Here is a 23,656-nt window from a genome sequence, read left to right on the forward strand (position 1 = left end):
CAAAATATTGCTGTACGATTGTCAAGTCCACCACTTCTCTCCTGCCTGCTCTCCTACGTCTTCATTGTTTCAACAATGCAGAACTGGGACGATTCTTTTTCCACCCCAAGTCTTATTCCTGGGGCTGCAATCCTCTATCTGATTTGTGAGGTTAGGCGCTCTGCAGCTTTCATGAGTGAGACAACAGATGAAAGAGGAAGAGACATTTGAATTGTTCCCCCAAATCCTTAAAACCCCCTCTTTTGGTTTAGATTTCTGCTTCATTTCCATTGGTGTGCCTATATAAGACCTTTCTTGGGGTCTGAAGGCTGATGCAGTTGTGACATCCTTGCAATACGACATCAGTGGCATCTTGGATTGTGACATTTCTTCCATCCCCATCTTGAGACCCCAGCTATACCTTTGGCTTAACCCTCTTCCATCCCTGTATGTTGTCCTTCCCCTTCTTTAAAACTCTGTCAATGCCAACCTCTTGTCCTAAATTAAAAACTGTTCACAATTTGCTTTGGATTTCTTTTTCTCCTGACAGTGGGTGAAAACTTCAGTTTAGCAGCAATGACCTCTGATGGACTGTTAACCTCCAGCTAGTATCATAACCTTGAGGACCGTGGCCTTCTGGGGGGAGCTGCCAAGAATTGTGGCTTGCATCTTACCCGTGGCTGGAACTGGTGCCAACTTACCTACAGTAACATTGTCCAGGATCTGGTGTCATCATGGAATTTGCTGAGCTTATCAAGACACCGCGGGCCGACAGTGTGGTCCTTCACCGCCCCTTTTATCCGGCAGTAGAGGGGACGTTGTGTTTGACGGGACATCACCTCATCTTCTCCTCCCGACGGCAGGACAACATGGAAGAACTGTGGCTTCTGCATTCTAATATTGATTCAATTGAAAAACGGTAAGGATGCTTTATCATTATTATTATTAGTTTTATTTATATGCTGCATTTCTCCCAACAAGGGACCCAAAGCGGCTCACAACATTAACATTCACACCATTTAAAAACAAAAGAAGCTAAATATTAAAAGATAAATTAAACAATAGATGATTTAAAATACAATTAAAAGATGAAAACATGAAAAAGATTAAAATTATCTCCTGAAATGGGGTTCAGGGGTTCAGTTATAATGGTTAAAAGCCTGCCTGAAGAGATGGGTCTTTAGCTTTTTTCGAAAGGATAAAAGGGAAGGGGCCATCCTGATCTCCCGAGGGAGAGCGTTCCGTAGGCTGGGAGCTGTCCCCGAGAAGGCCCTGTCCTGTGTCCCCATCAGCTGTGCTTGTGCTGGCAATGGGACCAAGAGGAGGGCCTCCTCTGCTGATCTTAATCACCGAGAAGGTGCATGTAGGGAGATGCAGCCCTTCAGGTAGTCTGGACTCAAGCTTTGCACCCTGTATTGTTGGGAGAGGGGAAATGATTTGTTTCCCCAGAATGGCATCAAGAGAAGAATTTATTTATATAAACAAATGTATATAAGGGCAACATGCTGAGTATGTTGTCTTAATCATCTTTGGCAGCACTGTACAAAGCAAGCTGATATGATTATCTCCCATATTACCTGAGTAATATGCCCTCATATTGACCTTAGATCTCACAGCAGAATTGTGGCTAAGCTGGAAGTTGAACCTGTGGACATCTAATCGCATGGAGACAATGGTTAAAACTGAGTGAATCTGAATTTGCTCTGAAATGAATGTGGGCAGGATGCCCAGCGCTCTACTGGGGTTTGGTTGAGGATACTTGGGAACAGCTTGAGTGCCAGTTAGATTCCTGGATGCTTTTTTTGGACGGTCGCACTCTGCATCTGTGTTCTCTAACTGCAGAAGAGTTCGATCAAATGAGATGGGAATCGTTTTTTTTCCTTCATTTCTATTCCCCACCTTGTAACGTTCTTTAACACCGACATTAAGCTGCTGAGTGAGGTCTTGCAAAGATTTGGATAGAGGCCTCATCAATAGGTTGTGCAGGTGTTTGAACTGCCGTCTGGTTCCTGCAGTGAGCTTGGTAACAGTTAATAAGCTGAGGCTGAATCTTGATATACGGACGTTTTAGGGGGCAGGTGGTTCTCAGCAACAAGATGTCACTGATCAGTCTGTTCTGGAGGGACTTGGACTCCCTCCAAGGAGCAGTTTGACCATCCCTTTTAGCCAAGTATTGCTGCTGGAGCCCCAGGCAGAATACCTGAAGTGTCTTTTACCAGCTTTAGCAGGTAAAAGATACTCATCAGCTGTGAATGTTCCAGAATAGCAGGGGCAGTGTTAGTGTGTTCTGAGTGATGGTACTCTTCTGGAGGCGTTACACTTGGAGTTCACTTTGAAGATAACTAAGCAGTTGGTGCTTCCAGTGAACACTAAGCAGTGTTAACTGGAAGGACAGATCCTGAAGCTGAAGCTCCAAGACTTTGGCCATCTCATGAGAAGAGAAGACTCCCTGGAAAAGACCCTGATGTTACAAAAGTGTGAGGGCAAGAGGAGAAGGGGACGACAGAGGACGAGGCGGTTGAGCAGTGTCATCCAAGTGACCAACATAAATCTGACCCAACTCCAGGAGGCAGTGGAAGACAGGAGGGCCTGGCGTGCTCTGGTCCATGGGGTCATGAAGAGTCGAAGACGACTTAAGGACTAAACAACAAAAAAAGCAGTTGGGTTGGAATGTGGCAGCTAGAATTGTGACTGGATTAGCAGCGTGAATCACATTGGCCTAATTCTTAAGAAGTCACATTATTTGTTTACAGGTCAGATCAGTATGCTGATGCCCCCTTTAAAACCCTGCATGGTTTGCAACCAAATCCTTCCTTCCTTCCTTCCTTCCTTCCTTCCTTCCTTCCTTCCTTCCTTCCTTCCTTCCTTCCTTCCTTCCTTCCTTCCTTCCTTCCTTCCTTCCTTCCTTCCTTCCTTCCTTCCTTCCTTCCTTCCTTCCTTCCTTCCTTCCTTCCTTCCTTCCTTCCTTCCTTCCTTCCTTCCTTCCTTCCTTCCTTCCTTCCTTCCTTCCTTCCTTCCTTCCTTCCTTCCTTCCTTCCTTCCTTCCTTCCTTCCTTCCTTCCTTCCTTCCTTCCATCCATCCATCCATCCATCCATCCATCCATCCATCCATCCATCCATCCATCCATCCATCCATCCATCCATCCATCCATCCATCCATCCATCCATCCATCCATCCATCCATCCATCCATCCATCCATCCATCCATCCATCCATCCATCCATCAGCTCTTTCTTTCTTCCTTTCTTTCACCCATCTGGCAGCCAAGAGGCCACTTCCTAGAATACTTTAAGGAGCATCACTTCCCATACGTTCAGATTTTCAGAGATGCCTTCACTGATCGGCCAGTTGCTAACGGAATTTATTTACTACAATGCAGTGGAGGTCCCTGGAGGAGGGTTTTTCTGCTGTTGCTTGCGGTTTACCTGAGAAAAGGCTCACCAGTTGATTTCTGCCTGCTGATCAAGCAGGTGACCAAATAAACCCAGCTGTGGCTCTCTTCATCCGTACAATACATAGGATGTGTTAAGTGTTACTACTGGTCTTCTGCTTCCTTGGTACCTTGAAAATATAAGATTCTGCAGATGACTGAGAACAGCAGATCCAGTAGATCAAATCAAAGTCCTATATAGTCTAGCATGTTTTCCCCAAAGTGCCACTGGCCAGATTCCCCAGGAAATCTCGCAGTAGGGCTTGAAGGCGATAGCATTCTCCATGGTTGTGGTCTTCTCCGCAACTAGTTTTCTGAGATATACTACTTCTGAATGAGTAGGATCTGTTCTTCTTTCTTAGTCTAAGATTCTTAGCAAATAGCCTTTAGGGGAGACAGTGTTCCTCCCGGCATATTTCCAGTTTTCTTGACGTTTTTGTGTTGTCTATTGCTCCTCAACATTGTTAGACCAGTTTTCCTCAGCCCGGTGCCCCCCCCCAGATGTGTTGACTTGTGATTCCTTTTCTCTTCAGTCAGCTTAACACTCATGTCGGCTGTGGATGAAGAGGTTTGTAGCCTCTGCGGTTTTCCAATTTGTAGAAGGATAATCAGGGGGCTAGAATCTAAGCCCTAGAAGGAAAGACTGAAAGAATTGAGCAGGCTTAGCCTGGAGAATAAAGAAGGCTGACCACTGAAGAACTGATGCTTTTGAATTTGTTGCTGGAGGAGACGCTTGAGAGTCCCCTGGACTGCAAGGAGAACAAACCTATTGTGACGGACAATAAGAGTCATATTTAATAGAGTGAGGAATAAATTCTCTGTTGGTGGCGGAAAAGGGTTGAGAAATAAATGTCATACCCGAAAGTGAATGTGGGTTGCCTGGAAGAACAAACAGGGGAACTGGGTGTGTGTGACACCTATCAATTCTGAAGGAAATCAACCCTGAGTGCTCACTGGAAGGACAGATCCTGAAGCTGAGGCTCCAATACTTTGGCCGTCTTATGAGAAGAGAAGACTCCCTGGAAAAGACCCCGATGTTGGGAAAGTGTGAAGGCAAGAGGAGGAGGGGACGACGGAGGACGAGATGGCTGGACAGTGTTTTCGAAGCGACCAACATGAATTTGACCCAACTCTGGGAGGCAGTGGAAGACAGGAGGGCCTGGCATGCTCTGGTCCATGGGGTCACAAAGAGTCGGACACAATTTAACGACTAAACAACAGCCTGGAGAAAAGAAGACTGAGGGGAGATTGGATAGCTTTTTATTACAGTAAAGACTTGAAAGGCTGTCCTACAAAGGAGGGGCAGGATTTGTTCTCTATCATCCTAGAGTGCAGGACATGTAAAAATGGGTTCAAGCTACAGGAAGTCAGATTTTGACTATCAGGAAAAACTTCCTAACTGTTAGAGCAGTATGATAATGAAAACAATTACCTTGAGAGTTGGTGAGTTCTCCAACTCTGGAGGCATTCAAGAGCAACATAGACAACCACCTGGCAGATATCCTTTGATTTGTATTCCTGCATCGAGGAGGGGGTTAGACTTGATGGCCTTAGAGGCCCCTTCCAACTTCGCTAGCCTATGATTCTTTGATTAGGTAATGATGTGTAAGAAATATATGCCTCTTCTGGTCCCTTTGTAAATATGCCGCTGCTAAGCAGAATAAGGAGTGGGTGGATTCTGCTTTCATGGCACTTGGTAACTTTCAGGTCCCTCCTTGGCCTTTGATTCCGTGACTTCTACCTGTCATTTCAAATCTCAAGGAAACAGAAGAGTAACAATTAACTCCCAAGGGTTCGGAACGACTTTTCTTTCTGATTGCTTGGCAGAGAGAGACAGAATTGCAATCAGCGGAGCCTTCAGTTTGTTCTTGGGCTCTGTTCCCTTCTAGACAACCTTTCCTTCAACACTGAGGAACAGCAGGCAGTTGGGAACCGTGTTGAAATGGGGGCAATTAATGTGTTTATCCCTCAGCGTGCTCTTTTGCAACTTCCTTGAATGTGTAGAAATGGGGAACTGGCATAGCTGAGTGGCAAGGCAGCAGTTCCGGGGGGGAGGGGTCTTTAAAATCTTGCGAATGCCGTTCTGTTTAATTAGGGTTGGCCACTGGCTTTTATGGCGTTAAGTGGCCTTGCTGCCCTGCATTGGGGGAACTTAAGTTTCCAGACTTCACAGGGTGACTATAAAACATTGGAATGAGTCAAGCAGAATGGTTACCAGGCAGCGATTGGCTTCCACAAGGCTAACTGTATCCAGGGTGCTTTCCAGACAAGAACTGCTATAAGGAGCTCTGAGCTTGGAGGCCACTTGGGCCTATAGCAAAAACAATGACTCTAAGAATACTCCCACACTTTCAACCTGATTGCTTGGGGTGCTTAAATTAACTGGTCCATAACAGGCCAGTTAATTTAAGAGCTGAACCACCTACACGTAGTAACTGTGGAGTCTGAGTTCCCTTGACATTTAGTCCAGTCGTGTCCGACTCTAGGGGTCGGTGCTCATCCCTGTTTCCAAGCCGTAGAGCCAGCATTTGTCCAAAGACAGTTTCCATGGTCACATGGCCAGCGCGACTAGACACGGAACGCTGTTACCTTCCCACTGTGGTGGTCCCTATTTATCTACTCGCATTTGCATGCTTTCGAACGGCTCAGTTGGCATGAGCTGGGAAAAGCAATGGGAGCTCCCTCCGTTGCTTGGATTCGATCTTACGACTGCTGGTCTTCTGACCCTGCAGCATAGAGGCTTCTGCGGTTTAACCCGCAGTGCCACCACATCCCAATGGAGTCTGGACCAAAGAGCAAATCACGCGTTGTGTGAAAAGACCACTTGATGCCCATTCGGAATAGATCCAGATGTTGCGTGGTAGAAGTGGGAGCCATCATACTGCAGCTGTTCCTTCTGACTTGTACGTCTTCGGTTTTGGAGGAAGAAGGATGGAAAGTGTGTTTCCTTTCGGAGGAAGTGTGCGCTCAAACGCTGGAGTCATTCAAGAGGCAATTGGACCGCCATTGGTCAGATATGCTTTGATGTGTCTTCCTGCAGGGGGTTGGACCTGATGGCCTTAGAGACCCCTTCCCATTCTCTTATTCTGTGAATTATTCTATGAGTCCATGAAATCTGTATGTCTTTGGATGCTGTGCTTTGGCCACGTTTCAAGAGCCATTCGGTCCAAGCCATGTTCTCCTGACGGTGCATAATGTAATCCCCGATCCCTGGCTGACCTCATCCATTCTTGCTCTCTTGATGGCATCTGCGCCGATGAGTTAGCACTCCCTCCCCGTGTAAACCCTGATCTTGTTTTGTTTGGTCCTGCATGGCTGGCTGTCGATAATCCTTGTAGGTTGCCTGATCGCGCTTAAGGTGATCCATGGCTGTGATCTGCTTTGCTGTTCTTAAGCCCACTTCACTTTCTCTGTTTCTAATGCTTTCAACTGTCCGGGGATCTGCCACCTCTGTGCTCCGGTTTCCAGGGAATCCGTTGAACTGCTACAGAATGGATCGGGCTTCCAGTCTCTTTTGTCTTTTTTCTGCAACCCACCCACTTAGAATACCAATAGCCTTGAAGGTTTGGGAGACAAATCTCAGAACTCATTAGCTATTACACAGTGTAATACAGTGAAGGGACGTGGTGGCGCTGCAGGTTAAACCGCAGAAGCCTCTGTGCTGCAAGGTCGGAAGACCAGCCGTCGTAAGATCGAATCCACATGACGGAGTGAGCTCCCGTCACTTGTCCCAGCTCCTGCCAACCTAGCCGTTCGAAAGCATGCAAGTGCGAGTAGACAAATAGGGACCACCTCGATGGGAAGGTCATGGCGTTCTGTGTCTAGTCGCGCTGGCCACGTGACCACGGAAACTGTCTATGGACAAACACTGGCTCTACAGCTTGGAGACAGGGATGAGCACCGCGCCCTAGAGTCGGACACGACTGGACTAAAATGCCAAGGGGAACCTTTACCTAATACAGTGAAGGAATCAAAGGCTGGGATCCCCAGCTTGGGTCACTAGGATTTAAAGAAGAAGCTGCACACATCTGTTCTCATCCAGCTCTGTATATGTTCAGGTCTCCTTGTTGCCGGTTGGTGCACAGAGCTCAGCAAGGATAGACACATGCAGCTGCTCCTTTATATTCCTTCTTCATATTCAGAATTTTTACAGAGCTTCTAACGAGGGAACCATTTGTGTAATCTTGGGACAGGTTCAGTAATTTGGCAGAAAATTCCAATGTGTCTTTCTTTCAAAACTGTCCTCTTGCATTTTCAAGTAGAGGTGTTTGTGACAGAGAAGAGTTGAGAGAAAGCCACAGTCAGAAATGCAGCTTGTCTGCCCTTCGCTCTCCTCTTCCTCTGTCTCTTTTTTTTCCTGGAAAAGCAAAACAATCCCAGTTTGGCAAAAATGTGAGTCAAAGTATGGCAGGACCCACTTATCTATGGGATCAGTATCTACTGATTCACTCATCCACAGTCTGAAAATATTAAAAATTAAAATCCCCCCCAAAATATTTCAATGCTGAAGTTACCAGAGCTGACCAATAGAGGGAGCCAGAGGACCACGCTGTGTATAGCATTTGCTAAAAAAATTGATTTCCACAGTGTCATTACCACAGTTGGCCACTAGAGGGAGACAGAAACCATACTATATGTAGTTTTCACTATTAAAATAGCATTTCATGAAAAAAGATCATAAAGAAAATCTTGGCTCTAGAAAAACACCCATTACATGCACTGGATAAAGATTCTTCAATACCAGCGTATAACTGACTCTTCCTGAAAACCCAAGTCCTAATACTTGAGTCTTGAAAGTGCATTCTTCTTCCTATTATTAACTTTGTGCCGTCAAGTCCACTCTGACTTATGGGTGCCCCTTTTCAGGGTTTTCCCAGTCGAGAATATACAGAATGTGGTTTCCCATTCCCTTCTTCTTTGAGAACCTTGGGGCGATGACGATGATTTTATGTTTCTTGCGTGCTCTTAGATGTCATGAAACCGGCACAAATGCCTGCTTTAGAAGTGCTCCCACAATATCCTCACGTCCCCCTCTTTCATGTTCCTTCCTTTATTTTAAAAGTCAAATTTTAAAAGCCTTGTAGGGCCTTGTAGGCAAGGTATTTGTGCTCTAATGAAGGCATCAATCGCCCTTGTCTTCTTTTTCTGTTGCTGCAGTTTCATCGGCACCACGGGCACCATCATCATCAAATGCAAAGACCTGCGAGTTATTCAGCTTGACATTCCAGGCATGGAGGAGTCTTTGAACATTGCAAGCTCCATCGAGGTAAGAGCGGACGGGTGTCTGGCTGAAGCCCGGAAAAAAACCTGGCAAAACTCTTGATCCCTCTTTCACGGAGGTGCTTGTTAATTGCTGGAGAACGGGGCGTTGATTACATCCAGGGGTTATTGGGCAGTTCTTTGGCAGGAAGCTGGCTAAGCAGGCATTCCAACCGTGGGAATTGAGAAATTCTGCCATGTCTGTACAAACACATAGGTGTATAGGAACATTCATTTTAACCTGTCTTTTACTTTTTAACACTTCTTTCTGGTTATTTTTTTTAAGCATGGAAGGTGCCCAGCAAATACTGTTAAAAACAAACTAAACAATCAAAGCTTAAAAATAATCACAATAGTTGGTAGTCAGTAAACATCCAAAGCCATTTCACAAATCAGTTTGAATGGTGCGTCTTCATACTTTCCTATAAGCATCAAGAAGTTTAAATATGCTTGTATACGCACACAGATACGTAAGTGGTCTTATTTTCTTTCTGGAAGGGAGTAGAGACCCTTCTCTTCATTGCTCGTCTCATCAATCCTGATCTAGATAATGTTGTCCTCCCTACATACAGTGCTGCCTCGCTTTACGATTGCCCCGCATTATGACGAAACCGCATTACGACAATCTTTTTGCGATTGCAAAACGATGGTCTGAATGGGGTTTTTTCGCTTTGCGATGATCGGTTCCCTGCTTCAGGAACCGATTCTTCGCAAAACGATGATTTTCCTCCAGCTGGTTGGCGGTTTCAAAATGGCTGCCGGGTAAACAAAACGGCTCCCCACTGTTTTCTGGGATGGATTCCTCACAAGACAGGCACCGAAAATGGCCGCCCTATGGAGGATCTTTGCTGGACAGTGAGTTTCCAGCCCATTGGAACGCATTGAAGGGGTTTCAATGCGTTTCAATGGGCTTTTTATTTTTGCATTACAGTGTTTTCGTTCTATAGCGATTTCGCTGGAACGAATTAACGTCGTAATGCGAGGCACCACTGTATATGATTTTGCACTGATTTCATTCTCTATAAAAGTTGATGGGGAGGTTGCTGGGTGATGAGGAGGGTTAGGACTCCGGTGGAAGGGGAAAATGACATGAGAAGAAAGGGACTAAAAACCCAATGAGTATCCGTGTGAATGACTGTGACCCTTGAGTCCCGTTTCCCCAGTCAACAAACACTTTGTTCCTTCGGCACCCCCAACTTTCCTCCCTTCCAGTTGGCTTCCCTACCATTTGCCCCTAAAATCCAGTTCTGTGTTGGAGGATGAAAAGCAGGGAGAAAAAGTGCACCACTTTTCTTTATTCCCCGAAAGTGAAGTCATTCCTTTGTGGTGCATGACCTGACCCATAGCGTCTTATCAGGATACATTCTGGGGCCTGGCGCCCGTGAAAGTGTCCAACCTTGCAGGCCGGTCCCAGGGTCTTTGGCTCCGCCAGAGCTTTTTTGTTTGTTCCGTTATGCAAAAGTCCAGGCTGGGAGGAATCCTTCGGCTCTTTTGGCCAACAGAGAGACAGTCAATGGAGCTGTTTAAGAGACAACCCAAAGATTTCCTTGATCCCATTCCACAGGTGCCTGTGGAATGGTTGGTAGTCTTGTTCCACACACCCTATCTCTTTAGGTCCATTCAGTCCACAGACCTTTGTACCCTGTAGGCATCCTTCATTCTCGAGAGATTATGGTAACGTGCTCTGAATAGAGATCTGGGAACAGCGTCTAGTGTGGCTGAGAAGGTAAATGTGAGAGTGACCATCCCTTCCACATTGAAGACAAATACAATCTGTCCCCTGTCCAGCTCCCTGATTTAGCTGCTTTCGGGACTGCCTCTTTGCCTCGGCCTGCTGGACAAGGGTCTCTTCAAATTGGGAGAGGCCGTGATGCACCGCCTGCTTCCGGCTGAACACTCGGAGGTCAAGGTTTCCCATCCGTTGAGGTCCATTCCTAAGGCCTTCCGATCCCGCTTGCAGATCTCCTTGTATCGCAGCTCTCTGGTCTCCCTCTGGGGCGATTTCCCTTCACTCATTCTCCATAGTTCACCTTTTTACCCAGGGCACCTTTAAAAGGAGGACCTGATTAACAAAGTACCTCCGACCACATGGGCTACAAAAGCAGCAGCAACAGGAGGGCAGGAGAAGAGCCAGCCGCTCAGTGAACGGGCAGATCAGTCTGTTGTAATCATGTGTGTGTCTGTGATTTCCTCCCTCCCAAAGGCACTGTCGACTTTGGACTCCGTCACCCTGATGTACCCTTTCTTTTATCGGCCAATGTTTGAAGTCGTTGAAGATGGCTGGCACTCCTTCCTGCCGGAGCGCGAATTTGAGCTGCTCAGTTCGGTCGTAAGTAAACTCGCAAACCTCCCCTGGAGGGCCACCCTTCAAGGTCCTTCGTGCGGGAAAAGTGGGAGCCTGAATGAAGCTTGTCTCTCGAGAGGAACACAGCTGTTTGGGGGTCTGACTCTCCAGAGGAGACCTGCTCAGCCTCTTGTGTTGATGGATGTCTGTATTTGTGTATTTATTCAATTTGCACCCCACTCCCGTTAGTGTCAGGTACTACTCTGGACGATTATAACACATACAGTAGAAAACAAAAAAATAAAGATAAAAACATTAAAAGCAACAGGAAGAACCCTAAGGACAGAGGGCACTGATTAATCATATAAAACCAGCATGGATGGAGGAAAAGGGGAGGAGGAGAAGAGGGGGGAAGGTGGTCAGCAGGGGTCAGGGTGGAAATCCTCTCTGAAAAGCAATGTTTTTAATGGCTTCCTAAAAGTCCACTTGGAGGGGGCTAGGCAGAGCTGCTCCGGAAGCTGGTTCCATAAAGTCGGAGCCACCACGAAGAAGGTCCTGCCCGCTTGTAGAAGATTGCTGGGGCTTCCTCGGGGTGCCCCCCCCCGGAGGAGCCTCAGCTAGGATGACCTTGTGGTTTGGGCAGATGACGTTAAGGAGAGACGCTCCGACAAGTCACATGAGCCCAAACCATGGAGGGCTTTGAATGTGAATGTCAAAACCTTGAACCTGATCCGGGACGCCATGGACAACCAGTGGAGGCGAGCCAGAACTGGAGGGATGTGGTCAAATGTGCTTACATCAATCACTAGTCTGGCTGCCACATTTTGAACTCACTGAAGTCTCCGGATCAGGTTCAAGGGAAGCCCCACGTAGAGGGCATTGTAGTCGTCGATCCGGGAGAGGATCAGGGTCTGCAGTGAAGTCCTGAGGGAGTCCTCACTTAGGTAGGGGTGAAGTTGGGCGATAAACCTAAGCGGGTTAAAGGTTGATATGGACACGGATGCAGTTTGGGACTCTGAAGAAAGAGCCGAGTCTAGAAGAATGCCCAAGGTACGCACTCGATCCCTAAACTGGAGCTGAGGACCTACCATCCAGCCTAGGGACCCTCCTCTCTAACCTATCGGAGGTTCCCCCCAAGAGCAAAATCTCTGTTTTGTCCTGGTTCTGTTTGAGCCTTTTCGTCCTGGTCCATTCCGGTCCTGAAACCACTTTTGAGCTCAGGCCCAGAGCGGTCGCATCTAACTGGGTGCGTAGGATGTTAGATGTGGAGTCAAAATATGTACTTTTTTTAAAATTTAAGTTAAAAAATGATTTTTTTTCAGTTTAAATTGTGGTTTCAATCATGATTTAAATCCATTTGATTTTTTTAAAAAAAACTGATTTTTTTTAAAAATCTGACCTTCTAGGCCAGTGGTTCCCAACCTTGAGAAACTCAGATGGTCTTGGACTGCAGTTCCCAGAAACCCTGGCCAGCACAGTGCTAGTGGTGAAGGCTTCTGGGAGTTGTAGTTCAAGAATCATTCCCCCCCCCCCCCCGGGTCAGGCTTTCTTGATTGTCCAGCTTTCACACCCGTCCGTGTGGTTGCACTGTGAAGCAGCATTTGCAAAAGGTGTGTTTTGGAGAGAAAGTTTAAGAAGCTGTGTCTATGCAGAGTCAGAAAAGGGGTGGGGGAGTCCAGAAATCATGCAGAAGAAGAGAAGGAATGGCCTGAGTCTTTAGGGACCCCTGGTTAATGGAATTAGCAGAATGGACATCTCGTGTTCTGAAGGTCTTCTGCTCTTGAAACAGGACAGCTCAAAATATATTGAGGTTGGGATTTTGAATCCTCCACCATGTCTCCGAAGAAAAGAGCCAGCCTGTGTAGCCTTGGGCAAGCCATACAGTCCCAAGGCACCTCCAAAAGAAGGAAAGGGGAAACCACTTCTGCTTATTCTCTACTTGGAAAACCACAGGAAGGGTCATCTTAAGTTAAAATTCATTTGACGACATGCAATGACCATCCCCATCGCCCTTAGCATGTTTCCTTTTCTCCTAGACCAGTGAATGGCGGCTGAGCTACATCAACAAAGACTTCTCCGTCTGCCCCTCCTACCCGCCCATCGTCACCGTCCCGAAATCGATGGATGACGAATCTCTTTGGAAGGTTTCCACCTTTCGTCACGGCGGCCGTTTCCCAGTCCTCAGCTACTACCACAAGAAAAACGGGATGGTGAGTCGGGCCCTGGACGACAGGAATACGTTTTTGGGGGTCGACGAGACAGACGAGGAAGGCCATAAGCCATTCTGCATTCCGCTACCTGAGTTCCAGGCCTCGAAAGACCCTGTTTCTTGTACTCTTAAGAGAAGAGGGATGAGGTATGGGGTGGAGCGAGGGCTGATCTGAGTCAGTAATGGATTACTATGAGAGAAGGGCTTGGTTTAACAATCCCTGGGCAGGATAATTCAACCCTTATGCACCATGATCGAAAGTTTCACACTGAGGAAGCTAGGAACTATTTGCTGAGTCCATTGGAATTCCAGTATACACAACTCTAGGGGATTAAAATGTTCCCTCTCGATACATGAGGGTTTAGAAACATACATGGGCATGAGAGTCTCTCTCTCTCTGTGTGTTCACACAGTTGTCTCTCCCTTTCCTGACAGGGCTGCTTTGGCTATCCATTTACTGTTTTGGCAGGGGGTTAGACTTGATGAGTCGTGGGGTCCCTTCCTGCTGTCCAATTTCATGGTAGTATAATAACGCACAATCCTGTACTCAGCACACTGAGCATACTCCTGTACTGCAGTGAGTCCTGAACCCTTTCTGCATGGCAGGAGAGGAAGCTGAACACGTTCCATATGCGTTGTCTCCGATGCATTTTTGGTATCACCTGGCAGGACAAAGTTGCAAATAGAGTAGTCCTAGATCGAGCTGGAATTTTTAGCATGTATACATTACTCAAACAGCGACATCTACGTTGGCTTGGGCATGTCGTGAGAATGGCTGACGGTCAGATTCCAGAAGATCTCCTGTATGGAGAATTAGTGCAGGGAAATTGCCCCAATACAAGGAGATGTGCAAGCAGGATCTGAAGGCCTTAGGAATGGACCTCAAGAAATGGGAAACCCTGCCATCGGAGCGTTCAGCCTGGAGGCAGGCGGTGCATCATGGCCTCTCCCAATTTGAAGAGACCCTTGTCCAGCAGGCCGAGGCCAAGAAGCCGTCCCAAAACCAGCAAAATCAGGGAGCCGGACAGGGGACAGATTGTATTTGTCTTCAGTGTGGAAGGGATGGTCACTCTCGAATTGGCCTTCTCAGCCACACTAGACACTGTTCCAAGTCCTCCATACAGAGCACGTTATCATAGTCTCTCGAGACTGAAGGATGCCTAATCCATAATAACGCAGTTTTTAAAAACACTGCTTTTTAATTTTGAAAGGGGTGGAGAGCACCTGCCAGGCTGCACGTTAGCGCAGATTTAGAGACTGAGCAGACGCCCCTCGGTTCTTGTCTGCAACGGCATCTTAAAAAATCCCGAGGGCGGGTTCTGCGGAGGCTAGCAGGACACAGAAGGTCAAGCGGCAGTTCTTCCTAAGGAAGATTCCTTTATGAGAACAGAGTTGGCCTTCACCGTCAAGGCTCCTTTTCTGAGCGGTTCCTTGGAGGCAGTTTCATTGCGGCCAACCAAGAACGATGTCACCACCTGCCCGTGTGAAGTCACATTATGGCTTATAAAAAGCCCGGCCTGAAAACTGGAAGTGGAGGTAGGGTTTAAACTTGAAATGTGGACTTTTATCCTCAAGATTCCTTGTAACATCTGATCTGACATCTTGTCCTTCCAGGGAAATGCTCCATTATCACGGAGCCTAGATTTCTCCATCACCCCTCCTTTAAAAATGGGCTCAGAGAGCGGCTTCCTCTTTTAGCTTAAAATACCAGGATTGTATCCTGATGGCACGAGCAGATTTCCATTCCCACCATCTCACTGTTCAATGGACACTTTCAGACGCATGTCAGCAAAGAGTTGTACTAACATTGAGTGGAGAGGTGGAGGAGTTTAAGGCTTAGAGGCTTTCGTTGGTCATTCCAAGCACTAATTTTTGCCTTTGCTGCCGGCTAGCTGATAATATTCTGCTGATCATCCAAGATGGCTCGGAAGGGCTTCCTCTTACCGGTCTCTTCTCGACCCTTCTAGGTGATGATGCGGAGTAGCCAGCCCTTGACGGGGACCAACGGGAGGCGATGCAAAGAGGACGAGAAGCTGATCAACGCCACCTTGCGGGCTGGCAAGCGTGGCTACATCATTGACACCCGGGCCCTGAACGTGGCTCAGCAAGCCCGGGCCAAAGGCGGGGGCTTTGAACAGGAGGTGCACTACCCTCAGTGGCGAAGGATCCACAAGTCCATTGAGAGGTAATGGGGTGGTCAATCACGCAATCGTACACCAATCGTAATGGGATGGTCAAGCGTTCAATCGTACACCAATTGTAATGGGGTGGTCAAGTGCTCAATCGTACACCAATTGTAATGGGGTCGTCAAGCGCTCAATCGTACACCACCACGTAAACAGGGTGGTGTACGATTGAGTGCTTAACTGCTGACTGTAAATACACGCTGTACGATCGCCTAGTTCTGACATGTTTTCCTGAGACCCCTCAGTCAGTGCTTCTCACAACTTGCAGCAAGAATTAAAGATCCTGAGTAATGCATGCCCGTTTTCGTATGCTACTAGCAGTGGCCCAAGTTCGTGGGTTCGGTCCTCTCCAGGATTGACTGTTGCCATCCTCTCAGCATGGGGCTGCCCTCAAAAGGCGGTTCGGAAGCTGTGGCAAGGTCCCCGATACATCTAAGTGTGACCATATTTTCCCCATTCTGGCCCTCTTGCCCTGGTGGCTGTCCATATACTTCTGGACCAAATTCAAAGTACTGATGCTAACATAGAAAGCCCTTTAAGGTTCAGAAACTCCTTTACCTGTCAGAGCGCCTCTCCTTCCGGTCATCCTGCGATCCCACCTACACCCTTCAGTCCTTGATGCTGTGGGTAGCCTGCTCCAAAAGAGGCCCAGAAGCCATCAACCAGAAACTGGGACTTCTCGGTAGTAGCCACCCCATCTTGTAACTCTCTCCCTCCTGAGTTTTTGAAAGCAAGTTGAAACCTCGCTTTTAACCCAGGCCTTTACAAACCTAACCCTTTTGCAATATGAATTACGTCTTACGTTTACACCGGCCTGCGGTTCGCCATCCTGAGTCTTGAAATACTTGCTAGAGATTTTACGAGGGGTTTTTCGTTTTTATCTGTTTCTTATCTGATGTTGTATATTTTATGTCCTTTCCTTGGAAGCCGCCCAGAATCATGGCGTGTCTACTAGATGGTTGTGCGATGAGTTTAAATAAATAAATAAAATATTATGCAGTCCACTGAGTCCGTTACCGAACGGTGACTCAGCATTCCCATTCAGTCCCGTTAATTCAATCATTCTGCTCCTGTTGGAACTAGCAGTTGGAGTTGCACTTCTGCTTTTTAAAAGTCATACTACTGGATTAGAGCAAGGGCCCGTCTCACCCAGTCTCCTGCTCCCATACTGGCTGTCTAGAGGTTTATAAGTAGCCCACAAGTGGGACATGCAAGAGCCCCATCCTGCCCCGTAGATATGGGTAGGCATGATGCCTCTAATCTCGGAGGCAGCGCACACCCATCCAAAGTAGCAGCACTTGGCAACCTTGTTCTCCATGTACAGTGGTGCCCCGCATAACGGGTGCCCCGTTTAATGACGAATCCACATAGCGATGTTTTTTTGCAATCGTTTTTGCGATTGCATTGCAGTGTTTTAAATGGTAAAACATCGCTTTGCGATGATCTGTAAGCTGTTTCGCTTACCGATTTTCGCATAGCGATGTTTTCCTAACAGCTGATTGGCGGTTCCAAAATGGCCACCTGGTAAAAAAAAAATGGACACCCGCAGTGTTTTTGCGCCCATTCCTCGCTTACTGGGCAGCGAAAATGGCAGCCGTATGGAGGATTTTCGCAGAACGGTGAGTTTTTTGCCCATAGGAATGCATTAAACGTGTTTTAATGCATTCCTACGGGCTTTTTTGCTCCGCATAGCGACGAATCCGTATAGCGACGCTTTTTCCGGAATGGATTATCGTCGCTATGCAGGGCACCACTGTACTGGGTTCCCAAAGAATTTATTTCTGCTATTGACTTAAAATATTTTTTTACCCTCCCTTCCTCCTTCCAGAGGACCCCAGGTGGCTCACATCAATAAAAGACAATATTTAAATGCTAAAAACAGTTAAGTATGCAAATATTTCAAAGGAATCAAAAAATGGCACACTGACATTGGCAAAGTCAACAGCAGGAAAAAAAAAAACCACAATTTTTTCTCAGACAGCAGGTTGCTAAGGAAAGGCCTCCCTGGATGGAAAGGTCTTCTTCGCCTGCTTGTGGAAGGACAGCCAAGAGGGGGCCAGCCTGTTTTCTTGTGGCGGGGGAGTTCCAAAGACTGAGTGTAGCGTCTGTTGCTAAAATCGCTATTGTTAAGATTCTTATAGAGGAAGGAAGTTGGTTACATTCCTGTCACTAAAAAGCAGGCAAGAGAACCTAAACTGTATTGGGTTATTCCCCCCCCCCATTTAAAAAAATGGAAAAGAAGAAGATAAAGATCCGTAGACAATGTCAAGATCTCCCGAGGCCTTGCAGAAATAAATGTTATGCCATATTTAGTTTTAAAATCGAAACAAGTATGTCCCAGCACAATTCCAAAAATAAATTCACATAAACAGATAATCTGGCCTGGATCGTTCTCTCAGACATATATATTTCTTTTCATTGCAAACATCCATCCAGGTTTCGGTGTTTTTAAGAAGTTTTAATAATTTTAAAAAGGGAATCAGTTCGGGAGGGATGTCTTTGAAGGAACTAGGCGTGTCTTGGTAACTTGTTTCCACGCTGATAAACCTGCAGCGATGCAGAACTTCAGACTCTTGGGAGAGACCTTACACATCGTTTGTTGGGACTCTTTTCTCCCAGCATAGCTTGTGGCAGTTTCTGTACCCCCTGTTGCAGCTGATGGTGAATTCCTAGATGAACCAGAGACGCTTCCCGAAATGAAAATGGCCCCTAGGTTGCCTTCTTTCCTGGCCCTGCCCTCTGTGTCTCCTCATGGCTCGTGGATATCCCGTCAAACGAGGTTCCGTCTTTTCATGCACGAGTGTTAATTTTTTTTCTCTGGCCAGCCTCTGGATATATAGAGGATTGAAGAAGCTTTGGGACCATAGAAGTAAAACCGTAGATCTCTGAGCTACTGTGAAATGTGTATGCCTGCCTTCAATGAATTGAATTCTCAGCCAAATCCCACCTTTCTTGTGTGTGCATATGAGTGCATGTGGATGCGCATATACGTATACACCTCCAGTGTAAATGTAGGTAGAGATACGCAAAGGATGTTGAAGAGCCCTAGAAACCCAACACTCCAGAATCAAAAATGGCAAAGGTTTTGGACAGGTTTTGGTGGTTGGATCCAACAGGCTGGAGAGGTGTGTAGGGACCCCACACCATCCTCGACCCACCCTCTTGAGGTCTGGTAATGTTGTGGGGTTTTGGGGGGGGGAACATGACATCAGCAGGTTGAACCTTGTTTCCAGTTCCACTTTTCTGCCCCTGCTGTGTGTACGTGTGAACACAGGTGATAGCTCAACCCCGGGACCCTCCTAGGCTCCCATGCCAGACCATCTTTCTTTAAGCAACCATTATTGTTGTTGTTTAGTCGTTAAGTCGTGTCCGACTCTTCGTGACCCCATGGACCAGAGCACGCCAGGCCCTCCTGTCTTCCAGGCCTCCTGGAGTTGAATCAAATTCATGTTGGTAGCTTCGGTGACACTGTCCAACCATCTCGTCCTCTGTCGTCCCCTTCTCCTCTTGCCTTCACACTTTCCCAACATCAGGGTCTTTTCCAGGGAGTCTTCTCTTCTCATGAGATGGCCAAAGTATTGGAGTCTCAGCTTCAGGATCTGTCCCTCCAGTGAGCACTCAGGGTTGATTTCCTTCAGAACGGATAGGTTTGTTCTTGCAGTCCTGGGGACTCTCATTGTCAACGTTGTTGTTGTTTAGTCGTTAAGTCGTTTCTGACTCTTCGTGATCCCATGGACCAGAACACGCCAGGCCCTCCTGTCCTCCACTGCCTCCCAGAATTTGGTCAAATTCATGTTGGTCACTTCAGTGACCCTGTCCAACCATCTTGTCCTCTGTCGTCCCCTTCTCCTCTTGCCTTCACACTTTCCCAACATCAGGGTCTTTTCCAGGGAGTCTTCTCTTCTCATGAGATGGGCAAAGGATTGGAGCCTCAGCTTCAGGTTCTGTCCTTCCAGTGAGCACTCAGGGTTGATTTCCTTCAGAACCGACATATTTGATCTCCTTGCAGTCCAGGGAACTCTCAAGAGTCTCCTTCAGCACCACAACCCAACCATTATTACAGCGCTACATTTCAATGACTTAGGATCCTCTGACAGGCTATGGAGAACGTGTGCTTCTTCCTTACATTGTCCCTCCTGTCATGCAAATCTTCCAAACTCTGGTACCTGAGAATAATCAGAAATGCAGACAAAGCGGTCCTTCTCTCCTGAGGAAGCATTTTTAAAGCAAAAGCTGAGCGCTGAAATAAGCAGACAAGTCTTTTACTTCATGAGGAAGCTCTGTTTCCAACGACGTGTTAGCTGTATGATCTTTTTTTCAATCCATATGCCTTCAGTAAAGGGGGCTATTCAGAGGGTGAAATCAAGCCTGGGCATCTCCTGATTCCTTCAGGTGACTTCTCAAATCACACCTTCTCTGGGATGTCTTCGGTGCAGGCGACTGCAGTAGTGTAACTAAGTGCGGTGTCTCAGTAGTTTAGCTCCAAGGCTCTCCAAGTGAAACCAGAAGGAAGGAAGGAAGATTTTTGGAGAGGGGCAGATATGGGAGGAGTGTGTTTTTTGTTTTGCTAAAAGAAAAGAAAGGTGGGGACATGTCACATGGTCATGCTCCCCCAGGTGCATCAATTTTCCAATTTTTAAAATTAAAAAACCTGGGGAATTGAAAAAAGAATGGGGAGACAGGGGAGCAGGGACATAATACCCGCCTTGGGAGGCCATAGATGGCTACATGATTCCTGTGACTAAGCAGGCATTGCTAAGAAATGTGGACATCCTCTGATTTTTAGAATGCATCTGTGTACTGTATCATATTCCTGGCTCCCCCCCCCCTTTCTCTTGCCAGCTTCTGCCCCCTAAGATTATGTGAGAAAGGACCCAAAGCAACATAAGATCCCAGGATGGTTTCCTGTTACCGGCTCCTGACCGTTACGTGCATGTGTTCATGTGTGTCGTTGAATGGAAACGCGGTGCTGGGTGCAGAGCCAGCGTGATGCCAGAGGGTCATGTTACAGCTCCGACATCTTCCCAAGATGACGCGTTGGCGATGCAGATAAAAGCTCGCTTGCTCTGACGCTACTGCTGAGTGCGGCGTTGCTGGGTCACGCACCGCCAGTAATTCTTTCGGCCTCTGCCAGCCTGGTGTCCGGCTTGCTCTTATCTCTGGCTCTCGCTGTGCCAGTGAGGGTGGAAAGCCAATACAACCTTCTTGTCTGTTTCTCTTTCCTTTTCCGTTCATTCCCAGTGGTAGAAGCCAGGTGGCGTAAAAATCACGGTGTTTTCTTGGAAACACAGAGCCTTGCGCGGGAGGCTGTCTCTGTTCTGTTCTGGTGATTTTGCATCAGCCTTGCAGTTTCAAAGGGAGCAGGTCCTGAACCAAATCCGTGTTGTTCTGTACAGAAAGGTTCAGAGATGTGTTTTCAGAACTCTGCAGAGGGAAGAGGGCACCTGGAGAAGAGACAGACCAGAAACCTTTTCCTTGTTTAATATCTATTGCTTCTTTTGGAATCTGGGCGGAAATGGATCTGAGCTTTCTAAAGTTTTTTTTAAAGACCAATACAGTGGTGCCTCGCTTGACGATGTTAATTCATTCCAGCGAAATCGCTGTAGAGCGAAAACATTATCAAATGAAAATTTTAAAACCCATTGAAACGCATTGAAAACCGTTCAGTGCATTCCAATGGGCTGAATACCTGCTCGCCCAGCGAAGATCCTCCATATGGCGGCCATTTTCGGTGCCTTTAAAGCGAGGAATCTGTGCTAGAAAACAACGGGGGCCATTTTATTCAGCCAGCGGCCATTTTGAAACCCGATGATCAGCAGGGAACCGATCATCGTTAAATGAAAAAAAACCATTTAAACCATCATTTTGTGATTCCAAAAGCGATTGTAAAAACATCGTACAGCAATTTCCTCGTTAAGCGAGGCAATTGTTAAGTGAGGCACCACTGTACTCACTGAAATCTCTCGTTCCAACATGGCAACTGACCGTGTTGGCTGATGAATTCAGTGCTAGTCCAGAAATGCAATTTGTTCCCCTTCTGTTCTTAGGTATCGTCTTTCCAAACCTGAGAGTCCATGATCCTTAGGAGACAGGGAACCATTTGCTGCCCATTGATCAGTGAATAATAATCATCATGTGTCATCAAGTCAATTCTTGATTTATGCACCTCTTTTCAGGGTTTTCCAGATAGAGAAGGCTGAGAAATGATTTACCCTTCCATTCTCGTGGGGGATGCCCTGGGACTGTGCAGCTTGCCCAAGGCCACACAGGTTGACTCTACTTCTCAGGAGGCCCAGTGGGGGAATCGAACTCCCAACCTCTGGCTCCACAGTCAGAGACCTAAACCACTGAGCTATCCAGCCAGCTGTGGATAGCTTTGATCAGTGAAACTTTTGCAAATAGACATAAGGGTGTTTCCATCACCATGATAATGCTCCAGGTAGAAGCCACAGCCTTGATCTTTTGCCTTCCTTCTCCCTCTCCCTCCCCCCCCCCCCCGGCAGGTACAACATTCTGCAAGAGAGCCTCATCAAGCTGGTGGAGGCCTGCAACGACCAGTCGCATAACATGGACCGTTGGCTGAGCAAGCTGGAGGCATCTAACTGGCTGACCCACATCAAGGAAATTCTGACCACCGCCTGCTTGGCTGCCCAGTGCATTGACCGGTAAGCTTCCTTTGCATGTTCGCAGACCCATCCTGCAGTAGGGCATTTTATTTAATATTTTGAGGAATAACCTGCCTGAAGGAGGTGACCTAAAGCAGTGGTTCTTAACGTGGGCAATAATGCCCCCCAGGGGGCGATTTCATTTTTCAGGGGGGCGGTAGAACGAAAAGGGGCGGCGTGGGGGCGCTGGAGCAGAAGGGGGGCTGTAGGGGGGCGCCAGAGCAAGCCAAACCTGTGAAGATGGCTGCAGCCTTTTTACAATGTGCATGAATATATATTTTCCTCCAATCTTAATTTAGTTTCAGAGTTTTCGTCTTGAAATTTTTAGTTCCTGCATTGCGGTTTGTTTTTATGCCCTTTTTATATTTCTTTTTGCATCTTAAAATTCTCTTGCAACTAAATCATTAAATGTTACTTTTTGGGGGCATTTCATTTTCTTGGAATTGAATTTTGTTTTCAGGGGTCATTTGATTTAAGTTTCATAAATAAATAGATAGATAGATAGATAGATAGATAGATAGATAGATAGATAGATAGATAGATAGATAGATAGATAGATAGATAGATAGATAGATAGATAGATAGATAGATAGATAGATAGATAGATAAAAGATCTCATCACCGTGGGGAGGGGGGCGATGATAACTTCCTCAATGGCTCAAGGGGGCGTTTCTTTCAAAAAGGTTAAGAACCACTGACCTAAAGGACACCATGCTTTAATTACAACCCAGCTGGATTTCTGTAACGCGCTCTGCGTGGGACTGTATTTGGAAAGTGCTCGGAAATGTCAGCGGAACCAAAACGTTGTGGCCAGATTCTTTAACTAGGATCACATCACTCTGCAGTTAAAACAGTTCCACGGGCAGACGATCCATTTCCAGGCACAATTCAAAGGGCTGATTTTAACTTACAGTGGTGCCTCGCTTAGCGATTGCCTCGTTTAACGATGTATTCGCTTAGCGATGAGTTTTTTGGAGCGCTCTTGCGCTCCGTTTAGCGATGTTTCCAATGGGGAAATTTCGCATAGTGATGTTCGGGACCTTGCTTAGCTTAGCGATGACAGTTTAGGCCCCCCTGTTTCGCTTAGTGATGTTTTTGACAGCTCTGTTTTCACTATTTTTAAAAGGTGTTAAATTGTTTAAAAAGGGTTTAGAGTGCTTGAAATCGTTAGTGCACTTAATAAACCCTTTGTTAACCAAATTTGGCTTTGTTATGACTCCTTTTGAATTTTTGGTGATTTTTTTCTCCCCCATTGAAAGGTTTCAATGCATTCCAATGGGGGAACTGCATTTCGCTTAGCGATGTTGCCTATAGCGATTTTTGCTTAAGGACAGTGATCCGTTCCCATTGGAACGGATTATCTGGTTTTCAATGCATCTCTATGGGCAAACGCGTTTCGCTTAGCGATGTTTTCCCATAGTGATGAATTTTTTGGAACCAATTAAAACCGTTACGCGAGGCACCACTGTATAAAGCCCTGAACGGCTTGGGTCCAAGTTATCTCAAAGACCACAGATCCCATTATGAGTCTGCTTAGGCGTTAAGATCCTCAGGGGAGGCCTTTCTCTCGGTCCAACCACCTTCACAGGTACATTTGGTGAGGACACAGGAGAGAGCCTTCTCTGTGGCTGCTCCCAGGTCTTT

General features: G+C 46.8%; 1 protein-coding gene across 1 annotated transcript in view; it reads left to right on the forward strand.

Moving 5' to 3' along the window:
• MTMR9 (myotubularin related protein 9) overlaps positions 1-23,656 on the forward strand; it is a 35,545-nt gene that overhangs the window by 1,080 nt on the left and 10,809 nt on the right. The window contains exons 2-7 of the mRNA XM_072986682.2: positions 530-898; positions 8,567-8,675; positions 10,872-10,997; positions 12,989-13,162; positions 15,129-15,346; positions 21,851-22,012. Coding sequence (XP_072842783.1) covers positions 714-898; positions 8,567-8,675; positions 10,872-10,997; positions 12,989-13,162; positions 15,129-15,346; positions 21,851-22,012 — 974 coding nt within the window. The 5' untranslated portion in view covers positions 530-713. The remainder of the gene's footprint in view (positions 1-529; positions 899-8,566; positions 8,676-10,871; positions 10,998-12,988; positions 13,163-15,128; positions 15,347-21,850; positions 22,013-23,656) is intronic.

The sequence above is a fragment of the Pogona vitticeps genome, chromosome 1, assembly GCF_051106095.1.
Source record: "Pogona vitticeps strain Pit_001003342236 chromosome 1, PviZW2.1, whole genome shotgun sequence".
In the NCBI taxonomy this organism is placed as follows: domain Eukaryota; kingdom Metazoa; phylum Chordata; class Lepidosauria; order Squamata; family Agamidae; genus Pogona; species Pogona vitticeps.